The following is an 18249-nucleotide window of genomic DNA, read 5'->3' on the forward strand; positions in this document are numbered from 1 at the left end:
CACGGTAAGCTCGTTCTCGTAATCGGTAAGGGTCCCAGCGGTCAGACCGCCACCGATCAGCTATTTATCACCTATCACATTGATTGAATATGGGAAAATCCCTTCGAAGACAAGCAAAAGTGAAGCAAGAGATTTACATCCTTATATTACTAGGCAAATCTACCTTTCGGGAGTCTGACAAAAGCAGAACAACCACCCCTTAAAGGAACACCCTGGCCAAAAGTAATACAATGGGGGAGATGTATCAAAAGTAGTGCAAAGGAAAAGTGTTCGCTCATGGCAACCAATCAGATTCCACCGCTCGTTTTTCTGCGATTTTTCCTTTGTACTAGTTGTGTCGCCCATCTTGGTTGTCAACCAGCTTATCAAGAAGCAGAGACAACTAGGAAAGAGCTCAATAGGATTTGCAACAACATGACAGAAGAAGACAACTCAAGAACTTTTAATAGCGATTTCTTCTGTTTAGAGTAAGTCCTCTATATTCAGTAGGGTCACGCGAATAAATGGAACTAGGACTGAATAGATGGCACATTCCACAACATCCCATTAAGAGTTCTTCTAATTTGGAGGACTGCACCTCTCAGCATGCGCTTGTCAGAGCACGCTGGGAATTGTAGTTTTACAACAGATGAAGAGCCACAGGTTGCAATCATCTGCTCTCGACAACCCTGACGTCCATAGCCGTCAGCGAGCTTCCACACAGGTAAGGGTCTGGTGATGGTGGGAGTCCGGACGGAGAGCGGGGATTTCCCTTATGAGACGATCTCTCCTCCCTGGCATTGTTCTATAATGAGATATTCGCTCGCTAATGAAGCCGGCTCACAAGTGCCATTCAATAACCCAATTTCTGTCCTTTTCTTAGGTTTTAATTAACATCACAAAGTGAGCTCGTACAACAGACACGGGTAACAGATTTAACTGTAAAACCAAACAACACCGCCTGAGTGAAAATCTATTTTTAATCATTATGTCAACATGCATAATTAAAAGTACTCATATAAGCTGATACAAATGTACCCAGCATGTGCTGTCTCTAATTATGGCATTTAAATTTGCAAATGATTACAGTATTAGACTGGTAAAACTGGCAGCTAACAAGGGAAGGAACAGATCCAAGAATGTAATGTTCTCCCCATAGTCTTCCTACAGGAAACGAGCCCATTAAGTGTTTGCATTAATGGATTGGAGGAGGAAAATCACCCAAACGAGGAAGGGATATTTCAACTTAATGTAGACCTCATCTATCTATCTATCTATCTATCTATCCCACTTCTGAATATATCACTCTCTCCATTACACCCAATGGTTGGTCATATGAGCCACTCTACTATAACTACAATCATACACTAATTGTCATGTACTGCATCTTTCATGGTTATAATGAGCTCATACACATCACCTATAGGACTGGGATTACACCCCTGGAGTAAATAGGCATCAAGCCATTGGTGACCGTCTCATCCAAAAACTTTATAAACAGTGAAAGAGTCCAAAAAAACCACCTCTTTACGGATCCACCCCTGCCCTAGACAGGATTTTTCTGACTGATTTTAGAATCCCTTATATCCTATGTAAATAGCCCTCGTCTTTCAGAGGACCACCCCTCTAGAAGACCAACCTGGAACAGTCGTCTCAAGGAGGTGTCAATGCATATATACATATTTTAAGTTTTTTATTTAATCAGTAGGGTCATGCAGGTAAGAGGGATTACTAGGACTGAATAGTTAAGACATAGCATAACAGACATGCAATTATTCCTCTAAATCATCCTAAAAGTTCCTCTAAATCATCATAAATGTTCCACTAAATCATCATAAATGTTCCACTAAATCTCTAGTTGTTACAAAACTAAAACTCCCTGGTATGCTGGTGGTTGTAGTTTCAAAACAGCTGGAGAGCCACCGGTTGGAGATTAATGCTCTAAATAATGTAAAACAAAGACAAAATAATATTGAAATTCAATACCCATTATATGAAGGAGAACATAAGTCTGAGATTCTCAGAGAAGATCTTGGCAAAAAGTCCATTTGGGTCAGATGGTTTGGACTTTCTGGCAGATGATTTGGACTTTTTGGCAGATTGTTGACTTTTTGTTGCTCAGCATTAACTGTTCCAGGGTATGCTGGACAATGATGAATGGTTGGTTGAGTAAAGTGTTTTGGTGGAAATAAAATTGCATATGTTGGCCACCTACAGGTGGCAGTAGAGAGTTTTCTTCCTTCTGGAGGCGTGCTATTTTGCATATTTATTCCCAGTGATCAATACCCTACAGACTCCCTACCAGCTGGTAGAATCAGTTGTTGTTCAAATTGTTGTTCAAGTGACTAGTCTTGGTATCATTAGTAGAGGAGTACATTATGCACAAGGTGGTTTAGACCAGGGTGCATGTAGACTGGCCTAACGCCACCTGATTGATGCCATTAGGTTCGGTAGTTTTAAAGTTTGAGGTGTGAAGAAGCCTGGTGGGCACCTGAAAATCACTTGGGGGGTGGGAAACCCACTTGACAAGTATGATGCACATGCACTTCTACCATCACTCATCTCTACCCTATTTTAGCCTGGCATTCTGGCTAAGCTTCAATATAAAGAATTTTATTACTGCTATCATGGGCTGGCTGAGTACAGCACTTTTTTTAAAAGTATTTTATGTCGCTGTGTGTTCACTTTGACACGTGTGTTGGTCACTTGGATTTCTCCTTGTGCGGTGCCCTTATGGGAACCCTGCAACCCCTCTTTTAGGAGCACCAAACCTAGATTTGTGGGCAGCCTATGCAAACACTGAAGCTCAGATGGGTTCTCTCTAAGCTTCAGAAATGGAAGGCCACTGGTCCCTGACCCTTGCAGGGTCTTCTGGCTTGGAGGCCCCTTTGGAGCAGGCTTGTGGTAACACTGCATATGAGTGAGTTTTTTTTTGTGGCATTGGGCAAAGAGAGCATGATATTAATAACTAACTACAGTCTGTAGTTGGGGATGTCTGATCAATAACCAGTGGCCAACTAAACTCTAATGTCCATGGCCAGCTTTAGTGTGATCAGAGAAGAACAGTGTATATGGTCAAACAATGGTCATTGGGTCCCATTTTCCACTGGTCCTGTCTTTCATCTGCTTCATTCTGGTGAGATATCTATCAATACAGAACAATTTATGAACATAATGGGATGGACCTACCTCCAGAAGCCAGGGTTTCAGCTTCCTGTCCAGAATAATGTCAAAGCCAAGAACTTCAAAGCAGACGCTATTACTGCCAGGCTGTTGGCCAGGCCGGCACATCCGGTAAGCGTGGAGCACATGTGGTTCAGCAACTACTAGGGTTTTCACAACTAACTCCTGGTAGAGAAAAGAAAAGGGATCATTGTTCCAATATCCTATGTGAAGGGTGTACGTACCATAGTGGCAGCCCATGCGGACCTTTGGAGAGAGAGGGGCCCAGTCCTGGTTTACAAAGTACTATACAATACAGTACAAAGAGGATAATGACACTGCTATATACTCTGAACAAGGGTACTTTTCAGCCTGGATCTGTCAAGACATGCTGGGAGTTGTAGTTTCACGACAACTGAAGAGACATAGGTTGGAGACCATTGATCTAGAGGAAAATCTAATTGGATACAGAAAGGAAATGAAACCAAGATGTGGAAAGTATAATGATATTGGAATACTGATAGAGTAAAGAAGAAATGAATGTAACATAATATCCATAGAATAATGAGACATAAAAAGAATAACACTGCAATACGGAGAGGGTAATGGTAATAATGTATCCTGACGACAATAATATGAGGATATGGGAAGTATAATGGTATTGGAATATGCAGAGTGGGATACTTTCAGGATATCGTATTTAGAGGATAATGACAACGGGGTATAGAAAGGATAATGGCAACGATGTATCCAGAGATATCATAAAAGAACAACGTAACAGTATATACCGAGAATAATGACAGTGGGGTATTAAAAGTATTATGATATTGCAATACCCAAAGGAAAATGGATGAAAGTAAAAGGATATGCACATAACAACAACGACGGGATACAGAAATGATACCGGTAGAGAGATGAGCAAAACTGTGAAAATTTGCTTTGCCGCAGGTGGGTACATTTCCTATTATGAAGCTGCGTGTTACAAAGCAGCGTAAAAGACAATGAAGGATGAAATTCTCCATGGATAGAAACTTCAGCCGCCATTGTCTTATAAGCGGTAAATACAGCTCTGTAATAAGAAATTCATCAGTAAAGTGAACTCTAGAAACAATGGGGGAAATATATTAGGACTGGCGTGTCAAACAAAAGTCTTAGGTCTTTTCCACACGTAACAGAATTGCTGCTGAAAATTTCTGCAGCAATTCCGTTAAAACTAGCAGACATTCCGCTGCGGAAAAAACGGCAACATTTCCTGAGTTTTTTTACTGCAGAAAATGGTGCGGATTTTGCTGCGTTTATCTCAATGTTGGGAGATGGTGACATCTCCTCTGAAAATCGCAGCAATTCAGTCCACTTTCCACAGCAGGAATTTACATGCTCCGGTACGAAAAATATGCACCACAGGTTCATTTCTGCTCGGAAATTTTACGCAGCGTGTGGATGAGATTTGTTAAATCTCATCCACTTTGCTGCTACTGTATTCTGCTGCATATTTTTCATCCACAATTCTGGATGGAAAATACACAGCAATTCCGTTACATGTGGACAAGCCCTTAAACTAATGTGCGTCTAGGGAAAATGCGTCAAATATATTAAGAGGTGCACACCTCTTAATATATTTGGCGCCTCTTTGGCTGTCCGTGCGACAAAAATGCTAATTTACGCCTGCTATGAGCTTGTGTAGATTTGCACCATAACTTACTCCAGTTTCTGGTGTAAATTACAATAAACCTGTCATTCTGATGGAAGCCCCGCTCCTTTTCACGCCAATTCTGGAAAGTGGAGAGAAAAGCAAAAAGACAAAAAAATTGGCGGAACTATGGAGTTCACCGAAATTTGTGAATTCTATTGCACCAGAAAACCAGCGTAAATCTGCTGATATATATTCTTCAATGTATCCAGAGGACAAGAACACTAGGATAATAAAAGGGAAGGACATGGGAGGGGTAATGGAAATTAAATATCAACAAGGGAACGGTCATCAGAGTATGGGGTCCAATTTAAGTGCAGCATATTATAGTGACAAGTCCACTGGACTAATATATCACACGGCACAAAAATATTGTACCATTTAATTAATAGCCAATAAAAAAGAAGATAGCGGACTCATAGTTATGAGTCCCCTGTACTTATTAGGAGAGTGCCCCCCACCTTAACAAATTACTGACGGCTGCTGTGTATCTGCCTGTATACAGCGTGGTCAATAAGCAGGAGGAGATGGGGGAGTGCTGACCTCATAAATCATAACCATCAGCCCGCTGTATTCTTTCTTAGAGACTGGTAACCAAACGGCACCTCTCTAGCCCAGCGGACTTGTCATTAAGATATGCTGCCCTTAAAAAAGACCCCATATTTTAACAACAGATCCGCCTTAATCAATGCTATTGTGGCATGGAGTGTGAAAACAAACAGAAGCATATGGAGGGATTAAGGGCAAGATGACAATTCTCATATACATATGGGTTTTACATTGTAACACACAGCACTTGGAAGGTGCCGATTCTCCTTGCGGAGATCCAGCTGGTGACAACCCTGAAAGTCAATCTCTGACCCTTTATAGAGCCTTGAAGCATGACTCGGGTTATTAGCCAAATCAGAGACACTTATCAGTAGACAGCAATGTTTCAGAGTTGTTGCTCCTCATCAGTACAAAGTAGGATTCTGGTTGGTTGAATGAGATGACTATGGTGCAGCTCTTGAAAGGTACTGATACTTCTTGTGTAGACTAGCTGGTAGGAGAGGGCAATGTTCCTGGGGAAAAAAGTATCTCCTCTAGAAAAAAATAATTTAGCCAACCAGAACTCTGCTCTGTACTGATGAGGAGCAACAAATCAGAAACAGTGTTGTCTACAGAAAGGTGTCTGTGGTCTGACTATTAACCCAATTATGTTTCAAGGCTCTATAAAAGGGTCAGACATTGACTTACATGTGCCACCTATAGGCACTAGAGAAACAGTTTTCTTCCTTCTAGAGAGCTTTTTTGCATTGGCCAGATCCAGTTAAGAGGATACGATGGTTAATGGAACATCACGTTATATTCCATCACTGCTAATTCCACATAGTCCCTATAATCGACTATATTTTAAAAGAATTTGCACTAATAGATGCGGATTCTTACAGAAATGTCATTCCAAAATTTGGCCACGTCATGGTCATTGGCACGTAGGAATTCGGTAAACCACCGGATGGAGCGTTTGCTTCCTCGATCCTCAGTCTCGTCCCGCTCAAAGTTCTCGTTGTGTTTGTTAACGGAGTAGTTAGTAAGGTGCATGAACAGCTGGTTCTAGAATAGAAGTAACAAGGAGTTATGATGATGTACAGGCTGGTGCCCACATGGAAATTGCAAGGAAAATCAAAGATAGGCATCTTACTGTTAGTGCATGTTACAGAATACAATCCAATTATCGACTCACAAACAGAAATGGGATTAAAAAAATAAAATAAAAAAAATAGCCTTCCCTCTGTGAGACTTCCCCAACTATTCAGAAGAGCCGATAGCAGTCACAAGATTGGGGAAGTCATCAGGGCAGTACAGGAGGTACTGCTGTTAGGGACCCGGCCAAATAGGGGGCCCACCTGCCAACTTGCTGCCAGGAATAGCAGTCAGAGTAACAAAAATTGAAAATTCTGGCTGCTGGCAGACGCTACCATGGGGAGCTCATGTTGATTTTAAAGGGAACCTGTCACCAGCATTTCACCTATTGAACTTTACTTATCCCTCACTGGCCGCTGCTATCAAAAGTTCATTGCTGCTATCCCCTCTCCTAAACTCCTCCTCCGACTGTAAATAATGGTCTGCAAACATTTCGCCCCTTTTATCGTAATAATCCGGTGTCCCGTTGTACGCACATACCAGAATAGGACATCAATGCGCAAGCTCAGGATTTTGTGTGGTGAGGAGCTGTCAATCAAAAGTAAGGAGGCGGGGTAAACTCGGAAAGACTTGAGGAATGAAGATTTGACAATTATAGGTTATATAGAAATGATTTTGCACCCACTACCACAAGGTATTGCTGGTTTAATAGGTGAAATGCTGGTGACAGGTTCCCTTTAATGGGAGCTGTATGTAAATCTATAAGCAGTGAGCTCCCCCTAGTGGTGGTGTCAGGAAGCCAAAGTTTTACATGGCTGTGAAGGGAAGCAGCAGATTTTAAGTTTATGAAACGAAACTGCACATAATATTGGGGGGAGGGGGGTATTATGGACTTTATTCATCCTTTCAAGCTGGGGCCCTGGGAATGGAGAGGAAAAATATAATTGATATGAAGAATGTTGATGCTTTTGCATTCCACGGGACCAGTTTTGATGGTGCATGAAAGGGTAATTAAAGTTAATAAAGTTCTGACCCATCAGAGAGACATATTTCTGAGACCCACAGATCACTCAAGAAGGGGGCAGAAGCCTTCATCAGAGCACTGTGCCCCTTTCGGTTGCTGTTGGCAGACGCCTGGTATACTGTATTTTTGCCAGGAGGTGGAGAGGTGGAAAAATCCGACACCAGTTGAAGGGGCACAACACTCAGATGAGACACACACAGGGCTCGGACCATTTACTTGTATAAAATCTTGACATTTCTGATTCAGCCCTGCACATGACACACATTACAGTAGCAGTACTTCTAAGCAGTCTGGGGGAGGAGCTCAGATCTTCTGGGCCCCTAATTGGCACTTCGGAGGGGCCGTGGGGGCATATGTGTCCACTAGTTCACCTGTGACAGGGCATCATATACAGTCCCTAATGTAATCTAAGGCTGTAATTCACTCATCACATTCCTAGTAGGCAGACGCTAGCATCATCACAGTAATTCTACATCAAGATGTTCCCGTCCTGTGAGTGGTAAATTTCACCTGAGCAGTAATTATATGAAAAAAGAATTTGTGCCGGGTATTAGCATATCCTCAGCAATGTGGAATCCGACTGTCATCATCAATAGTGTTTTATGTGCCAGAGAAAATGTTTATACAAATTACACCTCTCCATCTGTCCTGACTTGAATCGTCTGTCTGCTCCGGTCTAGCTGCTCACTGCCTGTACATCGCAATCATAGAGAACGTTTAATCACAGATCGTATTACGGTAAGAAAGGAGGAGGTCGGAGTTAGTGGGAAAATCAACAATTAATGGGACCTCTGCCCCCTCAATGCATCACTAGTGAGGTCTCAGATATAGAATGTAAATAAGGCTAGAGGCTCCAATGCAAAAATCTGTCTTATGTGGCAGAGGGGCGTTTGGGCACCACCAGGCCCAGGTGCAAATGCTACCTCTGCACCGCCTATAGCAACATCCTTGAATAAGACCATATATGATCGGATATGCAGCTCAGAAAACTAAAATCAGGGCGTTAGGAATGTAATTGTAGTACCAGGGGTGGAATTAACACCATAGAAGATTTCGTTGGACCTCACGGGGCAGAGCTTATGAAAATGTATCCAAAAGTGGGCGTTTCTGGGAGTATCAGGGCGGAGCTTAATATGTCCCACGAATGGGGTTTCAAATGTTGGGAGGTATGGAAAGCCTTAGACAGGCTTAACCCCTTGAGGTCCGGCCTATTTTGGGCCTTATGGACCAAGCTTTTTTTTTTTTTTCATTTTTTCATTGTCGCATTCCAAGAGCCATATCTTTCTTTATTCGATGGAGCTGTACGAGGCCTAGTTTTTTGCGGGACGTGTAGTATTTTTCAATGGCACCATTTTGAGATACATTGAATTTATTGATTAGCATTTATTCGTTTTTTTCTTGGTGGGGATGCAAAAAAGAACATTTTTGCAGGGTTTTTTTTCTGCTGTTTATCGTAAAAAATAACTATTTTACGGGTCGGTATGAATATGGCGATACGAAATAAGTATGGTTTTAGTAACATTTTAGTACTTTTAGTACTCATGTTTTATGGATAAAAGTCGCCGCATTCAGAGAGCCATAACATTTTGATTTTTCCATGACATATAAGTGGTCGTTTTTTGAGGAATGAGTTGTAGTTTTTAGTGGTACCATTTTGGGGTACATATAATTTATTGTACGATTTTCATTAAAAAAAAACATTTGGGTGGGGGGTGTGGAAAAATCCGACATATTTTTTTGGAGCGGGTTATGCCATTTGCCGTGTCACATAATTAATAAGTTACCTTTATTCTGTGGGATTCAGCGTTGCCTATGTCAGAGGAGCAGAACAACAAGAAAAACTAAAGCACCAGATCCATCGCATGACAACGGTGCCCGATCTAACACATTGTCTGTAATGGGATATGTCGGGTTTCCATCATGGTTTCCGTCATTTTGCCCGACAAAAAAACGTTGCCTGCTGCGCTATTTTGCCCAGCAAAAATTACAGAATGTGCAACATAGATATGAACAGAGAAATGTATGTGGACGAGCAATCAGAGTAACAAGCGTTTGCCCCCATACATAACTCCTTGTGAAAGGAGCAAACGAGCGCCGATCAACGAGCTGTCTCGTTGATCGACGCTCATTTACATGGCCCTCGTTGGCCGTTTAATAGGACCTTAACACTGACAGGCAATCTATTACGCCATGCCTCTTGTAAGCCTCCTAATAGGCTTATACTTTTAGCAGACCTGGAGGCCTTCGTCCCCCATTTGCTATTTTAACCTATTGGCACTCCGAGATTGTGTTGCGGGGTACTAATGGGCAGACAGAGGGAGCCCCCTCCCTATGTCAAGCTCTTAAGATGCTGCAGTCACTATTTACTGCGGTTTCTAATGGGTTAAACGGCTGGGATCACAGGTTTCTCTCATCCCCGCCATTACAGCAGGAGCTCTGTTGTTAATTGCACGGGCGCAGGTTCTGCGATCATCATGACATTCCTGTACGTCACAAGCCTTTATGACAGGTAATCCATGACATACAGGTATACGGTGTCTAAGGAGTTGAGGCCTGTTTACACTTGCCAATTATTGTGACGATCAGCGAAAATTGGCCAGTGAAAATTCATCGATCATGCCGCCATAGCAATCACTATAATCGGCGGCACGATCAGTAAATGTTGTTATAGAACGATCAGTAAGGTGAGAAAGTGATAGACATTTTCACTGGGACTATCCTCGCAGACGGCAGGGAAGATACTCCTCCTCACCGGGTAAAGAGCATTATTGTTGCTTAGCGACGGCTCACATGAACAGCATTGCCTTGCGTAAATGTCGCTATAAGCAGCATTTACATTTACAGTTCGTCCCGCCAATAACCATGATTTTTGAGGCAGTGTAATTGATGAGCGCCAGATTTATTATTACTCTTCTCCTTCATTCATACTGAAGAATTATCGTTACGCTCTCCGGGAAATGAGTGAATGATGATTGGTCAGTGTAAACAGGCCTCATTAGAGCCATCGCTGGGCAACAATAGCCCTCCCCAACCAGCTGCGAGGAAATGTCCATCAGATACTCGGTCACAATTTTTCATCGCGGTGTGTAAAGCTGGCCATACACGTAAAGATTTTCTACAGACAACTGATCAGACGCAGATAATTGTCTGAGAAAGGTGCTTTTGCTTAATTAGGCCATACACATGAAATAACCATCAACCGAATGACAGTTTTTTCTCCTGACTCCGCTATTAGGCTGGATTCACACGAGCATTTTCGGTCCGTAAAATACGGAACGTATTTCTGCCGCAGATCCCGGACCGAACACACTGCAGGGAGCCTGGCTCCTAGCATCATAGTTATGTACGACGCTAGGAGTCCCTGCCTCTCCATGGAACTACTGTCCCGTACTGAAAACATGATTACAGTACGGGACAGTTGTCCCGCAGCAAGGCGTCGTACATAACTATGATGCTAGGAGCCCGGCTCCCTGCAGTGTGTTCGGTCCGGGATCTGCGGCCGAAATACGTTCCGTATTTTACGGACCGAACATGCTCGTGTGAATCCAGCCTTAACACGCACGTTCGGCTTGGCCAAGCATGTATGCTTATTTCAATGGGAAAAGCGGAATAAAGGCCCTTTTACACCGGGCAAATGAGCGTTCACAGAAGCTCATTCATTGGCTGATCATATAGTTTTAAACGCAGAAACTATTATCGTTGTTGGCAACACATCTTCCTGTGTAAACAGGGAGATGTGCTGCTGACATGATAGAAATGTATGAGGATGAATGATCGTAGTAATACTAGCTCCTTGTGGAAGGAGCAAACGAGCGCCGATCAACGAGCTGACTCATTGATCGCCGCTCGTTTACACAGCCCTCGTCGGGCCGTGTAAAAGGACCTTAAGTCGCTGTCAGACATCTCAGGAATATCTCCTGCGAGAGCACGTTGAAATCCAACACGCATATCCTCCTTAACCCCTACACCTTCCGTCAAGGGAGAGCTGGGAAGGCCCCAGAAACATTAAATTGTCGGCCGATCCAACCAAAAACAGCAGATTCCGCCAAAATCTCCCTGATGGGTGTGGGCACCTTTAGCCGCTATGGGTGACATTCCATCAGTCCTTCAGATAAAAAATAAAAAATAATTGTCTTTCAGAAAAAAAAAATGTGTGTGGTAAAATTAGAAAGATTTTTGCGAAGAGTGTGTAGAGTCCATGAAAGACAAGTCTGACACTAGACCCATAATATCCTTCAGATAATTGTTTTTACCTGATATTTTTTCTGCTGAAAACCTTACCACATATGGCCAGCTTTAAACTCAACTTTACTAGAGGCCCTTTTACACGGGACAATGATCGGGCAAACGAGTAACGATCAGCTGTTGAACGGGGAGACGCTCTTTTCGTCGGCTGATCACATGTTTTATGCAGCAATAAATTTTATCGTTGTCGGCAGCACATCGCCCTGTGTAAACAGGGAGATGTGCTGCTGACATTATGCAAATGCATGGGGATGAGCGATCGTAGTAACGATCACTCATCCCCAAACATAAGCGATCATTGCTCCTTGTGAAAGGAGCAAACGAGCGCCGATCAACGAGCTGTCTCGTTGATCAGCGCTCGTTTTCGCAGCCATTATCTATGACAAATCTATGGCCTCCCCCTGCCTATCTATGGCTGTAAGAAGTGTATGCTCACAGTATCATCAGTCAATAATCACTTGGCATGTGCCTTATAATTGCTTCAGGACATCAATTATTGCAGCTCACACTTACAAACAACTTGAATGTGCCTCCCAGAGCCCAAGAGAGAGAAAAAAGTAAGAGGCTTCAGATTTAGACTGTGTAGTTTTCCATCTTTCATCTGCGGGTGTGTGTTACAGCTTGCATATTTATTTTAAGACATTAAAAACCAGCATAATTCATCAAAAAGTAATCTAAACACAGGCCATATACACGAGCTGCAGCTAAAAAGTTACTAAATAGATAAAACAAACATATATGGATTAATTACAGCTGAGCTGTCAAGATGATCACGAATGCCAAAAATGAGAACTCATAACAAGTAAACAATGGTCGAAAAGTTTCATTAATACTCCTAGGTAGTAGTATGTTGTGTGCGTATACTAATGGTGATTAGCATCACGTAGAGTTAGAAAATTAAACAATTCACAATCACAAAATTAAAACTTGCGTTGGAAACAGTCATTCAGGCCATAGTAATCACCCATAAATCGTGCCGCTTTCCCAATAGAACCCATGTTAATTTCATGTAACTTGCCTGCCACCTAGTGGCCAATGGTATCATTACAAAATCCAATTCAATGGCCGCATTATACAATTAAGATATATTTTATCACTTATATTGTAATAATTTAGGCTGGTTTAGTGGCACTGCATATGTTGTATTTACACGTTTTTTATCATTTATTTTTAAGCACCAGTTAATAGGATCCGTATTTTTTGTAAACTATGTGCTTGGGTTATCTATGCCAATAGGCAACTCTAAAATTTTAAAAAAAGAGATGTATATGCATAAAAATGTATGAACGTGAGTGTGTGAACCCCAGCTTCACATAGTAAACAGCAAAACACCCTGTTTCATTCCTTGCTTTGTATAGAAAGCTAAAAGTTATACACAGTATATAATCACATTAAAACCTGTATTATACTCCAGAGCTGCATTCATAATTCTTCACTCTTTAGTGTTGAAATCTGATGATTTGTAGTCCTTCCAGTAGGCACTGTACAGTAATGTGATGTAGGAATAACTAACTGTCCAGCTACATTACAGGAGCTCAGCTTTTAAGGATGTGTCAAACAACAAACTTGCTGACGGTTTCCAGTGATGAACAGCAGAATTGTAACTGCAGCTCTGGACTATAACACAGACTGTAAATCAGTATCAGTAAAACATAAGTACTGCAATGTATTTACAAAGTTACTCTACTTTTTATATAGATTAATTCAATATCTATGACCGGTGAAATAGTGGTAAATGCTGATTGTAAAGGGGTTGTCTCATCAAGACAAACCAAGTCAAGAAGTCCTATTTGGGCATATGGACGTGATAGAGGATCATGCCCTGCTTGGGACACCTCTGTATAAGCCAAAACAGAGAGCGGGCCGGCCCATCCATGCATTATATGGTCAGCCATGTATTTGTATGACCACCATGTTAAGCTACATTTGGCCAGGCCCGACTTCCCCAGTGATCGCAACTGATCGCCGGGGGTTAGAGAAGTCAGACCTACGACAGCCAGCTATAAGCAGGCAGTTTTTCCACAGATATTATAGGACTTATCAGTGTTTCTCTGGAGACTTTAAGGGGGTTTTCAGAAATGTAAGATTGGTGGCCGATCCTTAGAATGGGCCAGTGAGGGGTGTCGGGCCCGAACCCCTGTATCCCGACTGTTCAATAACCCATTAATCTTATATCCCAAAACATGCAGCAAGTTTTCAACATTATTGGCGTACTTGGGTAGTTCCTGACATTTGACTCGCATTGTATCAGCAGCGTTTCTATATCATCTGTATCAGAAAATTGGTTTTACATCAATAAAATTGCGCAGGCTGTTTACCACGAGAGGCGACATGATGGGCGTCCATTTTTCATCAGGTAGACACAACATATCCGTATAAGTCCTTCCTCTATACTTCATTTACTGAGACCCTTTAATCACGACTGTTGCCTTGAAACATCTTAATATGATTAAAATCAGCGAGATCCATAAAAAATGTCGCCTGCTGCAAAGCGTCCATGACGACCATCAATAACGTCCCCTATAGACCAGTCAGTGGGATCACACACCACACTTTGGGTTATTAAGTTTAAAGGGCCCCCCGGTTAATGAATGGATCCCCAGGGAGCGCCTTCACCTTGACAAATCTCCAGATGTTTTTGCTTAGTGAATCTTTTCCGAAATTTTTTTTTTCCCTTCAAGATAGATCACATTTTACGAGGCTTCATCCCTGTCCGAGATGTTCAATCGTTCTTCATAATTATATTGTTTACTTGGCTATGGCCTCGGTTCCTGCCATTTACAATATGTAATTACAATAAATGATATAGCACCAGCACGCTGCGCTGTGTTTACCTCGTAACAAGTTTACTTTAAGAGCGCGTTGTGTCGGTGCGGACGGGGCTGGGTAAGAATGGGTGGTCTGAGCAGGCGTGGGTAATGAGCCATATGGATAATTCATTAGTTACATATTTACTCATTATTGGAAAACGTATACGGCCCCATCAAAGACGATCGTCACAAGTGTTTTTTTATTTCAAGTGTCCCCCACCGTAGCGCAAATTGGAGGTGTCCGGATCCAGACTCCGGGGCATTCATAGAGAGGGCCTCTGTGCAAGAACAGAATATGGGCCTCTAGTAGGGTTCAAATATTAGGGAATATGCAGATATCTAACGTGTACGCTCACCTGTGCTGAACCTGTGTGTATCCACTAGGAAACTGCATATATAACAATTCCCGAATATACATCTATTACCACAATTGCGGCCTGTACAAGCAGGAGAGGTCTAATAATGCTGCTGTTTTAGGACAGTCAGGCCTGTGTCTGCTGCTCCATAGTTAGAACAGAGACTGCCGTAAACCCTGTGGGCTCTATCTGGTAATGTCGTATTCACTTAAATGGACATGGACAAAAATGCCGCTGTTTCTGGAAAAAGAGCAGACCCCTTAGAGTATGTTCACACAGAGTCATTTGTAGGCAGAAAAAATCTGATATGTAATCTGCATCTAATGTTTTTTAAGCGCTTTTTTAAATACCTGTACCTTTTGGGGGGTGTTTAAAAATGTACTGACCTAAAAATGGGTTCCGTGTATTTTGCGCGCGTGTGCGCATGCAAAACCGCTCAAAATAGCAAGCAATCGATTTTTGGCAGCATTGTTAAGCCTCCTATTGACTTCAATGGAGAAATCGGGCGCTTTTTTGTCATGGAAAACGCAGCAAGAATCGTCAGAATGCTTTTTTTAACGTGACTAAATTTGGTTTAATACGCCTCCGTAAAAAGCACATGTTGTGCGGTAACGTTGTATATTCACATTGATGTCAATTAAAAGGTTTACGCATGCGTTTTATTAGAGGATTTCGCCACGTAAAACATGGCCTTAAATCTTCTTGCCGCGCACTTCTTTTTCTGTCTTTTTTTTGCTTGTAAGAAACGCCACTAATTTCAAGCGTTTTATATTTTGTTTTTTTACAAGTTTTTGGCGGCGCTTTTTCTCTTAATTACATTTGTAACATGCATTTTTTCAAGTCTTATAGAGAAGCCTGTGGGGAAAGCATTAGGAAAAAGTATAAATATCCCTGAAAAAAAAAAAATCACTGACCCCCCAAAAACGCACCAAAGGGCCAGAAAAACGCCACTGATTCTGATTTACTAATATTATTTATGTTTTGGGGGCAAATCCTTTTTGAGCTGGTTATAAATTGACAGATGTATCACTTTCCTAAATTCAGACTGCGTGAGGTGCTTACGTTAAAACAGTCCCACCGAATGTTTGGCGAGATGTATGTAACTGTATGCCATTACGGAAAAAAGTTACATTGAAAAGCGCAATTTCAATACAGTTGGGGCTGCACATTTACTGGCCAAACTTAAAGTTTATGGGCACGTCAGTGTCTACACCGATACTCCCCAGGCGTCTGCACTACAGATATTGTGTGAATGGAGTCCAATCAATTAAGTGCACCAGTGGGATCACATAGATACATCCTGTAATCTTCTATTAAATAACGGAAGGATCTATTTATTCGCAGAGATTTACTGGCATATTGGAAAATCTACTGCGATGATAAGGTCTCCAAAGGAAACGCCCAATGTTCATCAAATTCAATGAAGTCAAATGTGACTGACGGAATTCTTGCATCCCTGTCACCCTTCTCCTGGGCTGGTAAAAATGATCCAATAAACAATTTCTGAACTGTAAAAAAGAGTGTTACAATATTGTAAATGACCACTAGGTGGCGACAACATACTCATTTGCAAAGTCCCAGGCAACAGTGTGATGAGCAGCACAATAGTAGTGTTAGGCTTTGTTCAGACTGCGCTTTGGCGCTCCATCAGCAACGCGGTCCAATTTGATGGCAAAAATAACTCGGTCCAATTTGATAGCAAAAATAGCACAGCATGCAGCGCTGTTCTTACTATCCAGTCAACAGAAACCACAACAGAAACCTGATGGACCCCATAATAGGTCAATAGCTGCTATTTAGCTCTGATTCATAAAGACTAGGATTACCACCTGCCCAAAATATTCAATGGTTAATACCTAGAGACCGATGCTGATGTGTTAAATTTTTACCGGTAATATAATGGCCAGTAACTTCCCTTGTATTATGCAGAGCAGGCGCAACAGCTGAATATGGCAGAAGAATGACGGAGGTGGGAATCGGAGAGGTGAGGAAAGCGATGTGTCTTTGCTTCTGGAGCCTGTGCAAACCGCTTTTTAGTGGACCCACCTAAGTGCACCCCAACATCTGGATAATATTTAATTGCCCCCAGAGTAGGAAGGCATAGCAAAACCATAGCACCCTCATAATAGTGACAACTGAAGCATTGCGGTACTCCTCCTACATAACATTGACAGCAACTCAGTAACACTAGGGTAGTGGGAGATTCACCTCCTGTCTCATCAAATGCTCAGGTTGCTCTGTGCTTCCCCCATGCTTTTCACTGCAGCTCTGCCTGTCCAGATTAGAAAATGTCATTACTATAAGGCTATGATCACACGCTTAACAAAAAACGTCTGAAAATACGGAGCCGTTTCCAAGGGAAAACAGCTCCTGATTTTCAGGCATTTTTTAAGCAACTCTCGTTTTTCGCTGCGTTTTTTACGGCCATTTTTGGAGCGGTTTTTCTATTGAGTCAATGAAAAATGGCTCAAGAAGTGACATGCACTTCTTTTTTGCGGGCGTTTTTTTTACGCGGCCGTTTTCCCTTCCACTAGTTTTGATAAATCGCCTCCATATATTCCATTACACAGACATAAAACTCACCAAATTGCATTCCGAGGGAGGATGATACTTCTCTGTGCCCATCCTGACCAGCCCGTCATTGTATAAAAATATCCTCAGGGGATCGCAAGACGTAACCAGGATGTAGATGCGCAAATCAAACTTGTATCCTTCCAGCAAGAACGGTTTGTCGAGATATTCCTGAACAATCAGATGGTCCTGAGCCTGGAGCTTTTCTCCGTTTCGAATGAGAGATATTCTGATGGGAAGAGCAGAGAGAATAGAACATTTTCATGTTAACATTTTCACTTCTTACCTTCACAGTAGTTAAAGCAAAAATTGTGAAGGTTTCTGACAACCGCTGCCGGATGTGGAACGAGGTCAAAGATTTAGTATTCTGTTTAATTTAAGGAACAGTCCAGGCAAAACGGTGTTATGTCTAGTGCAGGACCAGAGGGGGCGGTGCATGACACAGGGATTCTCTGTTTGGCGCTCTTTGAATCCCTGTGTCATGCTCCGCCCCCTAAGGTCCTTCACTAGGCATAATCACTCCTGCCTGGACTGTTCCTTTAACAGTTTCCTCAATAAAGGTGCCACATTTATTAGCATTTTTGCGACTTTTGCTCCAAATTTCTGACCGCTCCAAGAGTCATTTATGTCTAATAAAAGGAGCATTCAGCCAATACAAGGAGCACAACGCTGACATCACCAGGGGTCAGGAAGCCACGTTTTAAAGAGATTTTTTAGTACGGGCATCCTCTTATTACAAAACGCTGACTCCAAGAGGTCCTAATGTTGGGACTCTACCCCATTTAGATG

The 18249-nt window shown here is 42.2% G+C and overlaps 2 protein-coding genes across 3 annotated transcripts in view; one reads left to right on the forward strand and one right to left on the reverse strand.

Moving 5' to 3' along the window:
• The window catches only part of DCST2 (DC-STAMP domain containing 2), a 787084-nt gene that overhangs the window by 721592 nt on the left and 47243 nt on the right, over positions 1-18249 (forward strand). The gene's annotated exons all lie outside the window — the stretch shown is intronic.
• TTLL7 (tubulin tyrosine ligase like 7) overlaps positions 1-18249 on the reverse strand; it is a 122551-nt gene that overhangs the window by 94070 nt on the left and 10232 nt on the right. For both annotated transcript variants that reach the window (XM_075832914.1, XM_075832913.1), the window contains exons 6-8: positions 17473-17689; positions 6260-6424; positions 3169-3327 (exon numbers count right to left, since the gene is read on the reverse strand). In XM_075832914.1, the coding sequence (XP_075689029.1) occupies positions 3169-3327; positions 6260-6424; positions 17473-17689 (541 nt within the window). The remainder of the gene's footprint in view (positions 1-3168; positions 3328-6259; positions 6425-17472; positions 17690-18249) is intronic.

The sequence above is a fragment of the Rhinoderma darwinii genome, chromosome 7 (genome assembly GCF_050947455.1).
Source record: "Rhinoderma darwinii isolate aRhiDar2 chromosome 7, aRhiDar2.hap1, whole genome shotgun sequence".
In the NCBI taxonomy this organism is placed as follows: domain Eukaryota; kingdom Metazoa; phylum Chordata; class Amphibia; order Anura; family Rhinodermatidae; genus Rhinoderma; species Rhinoderma darwinii.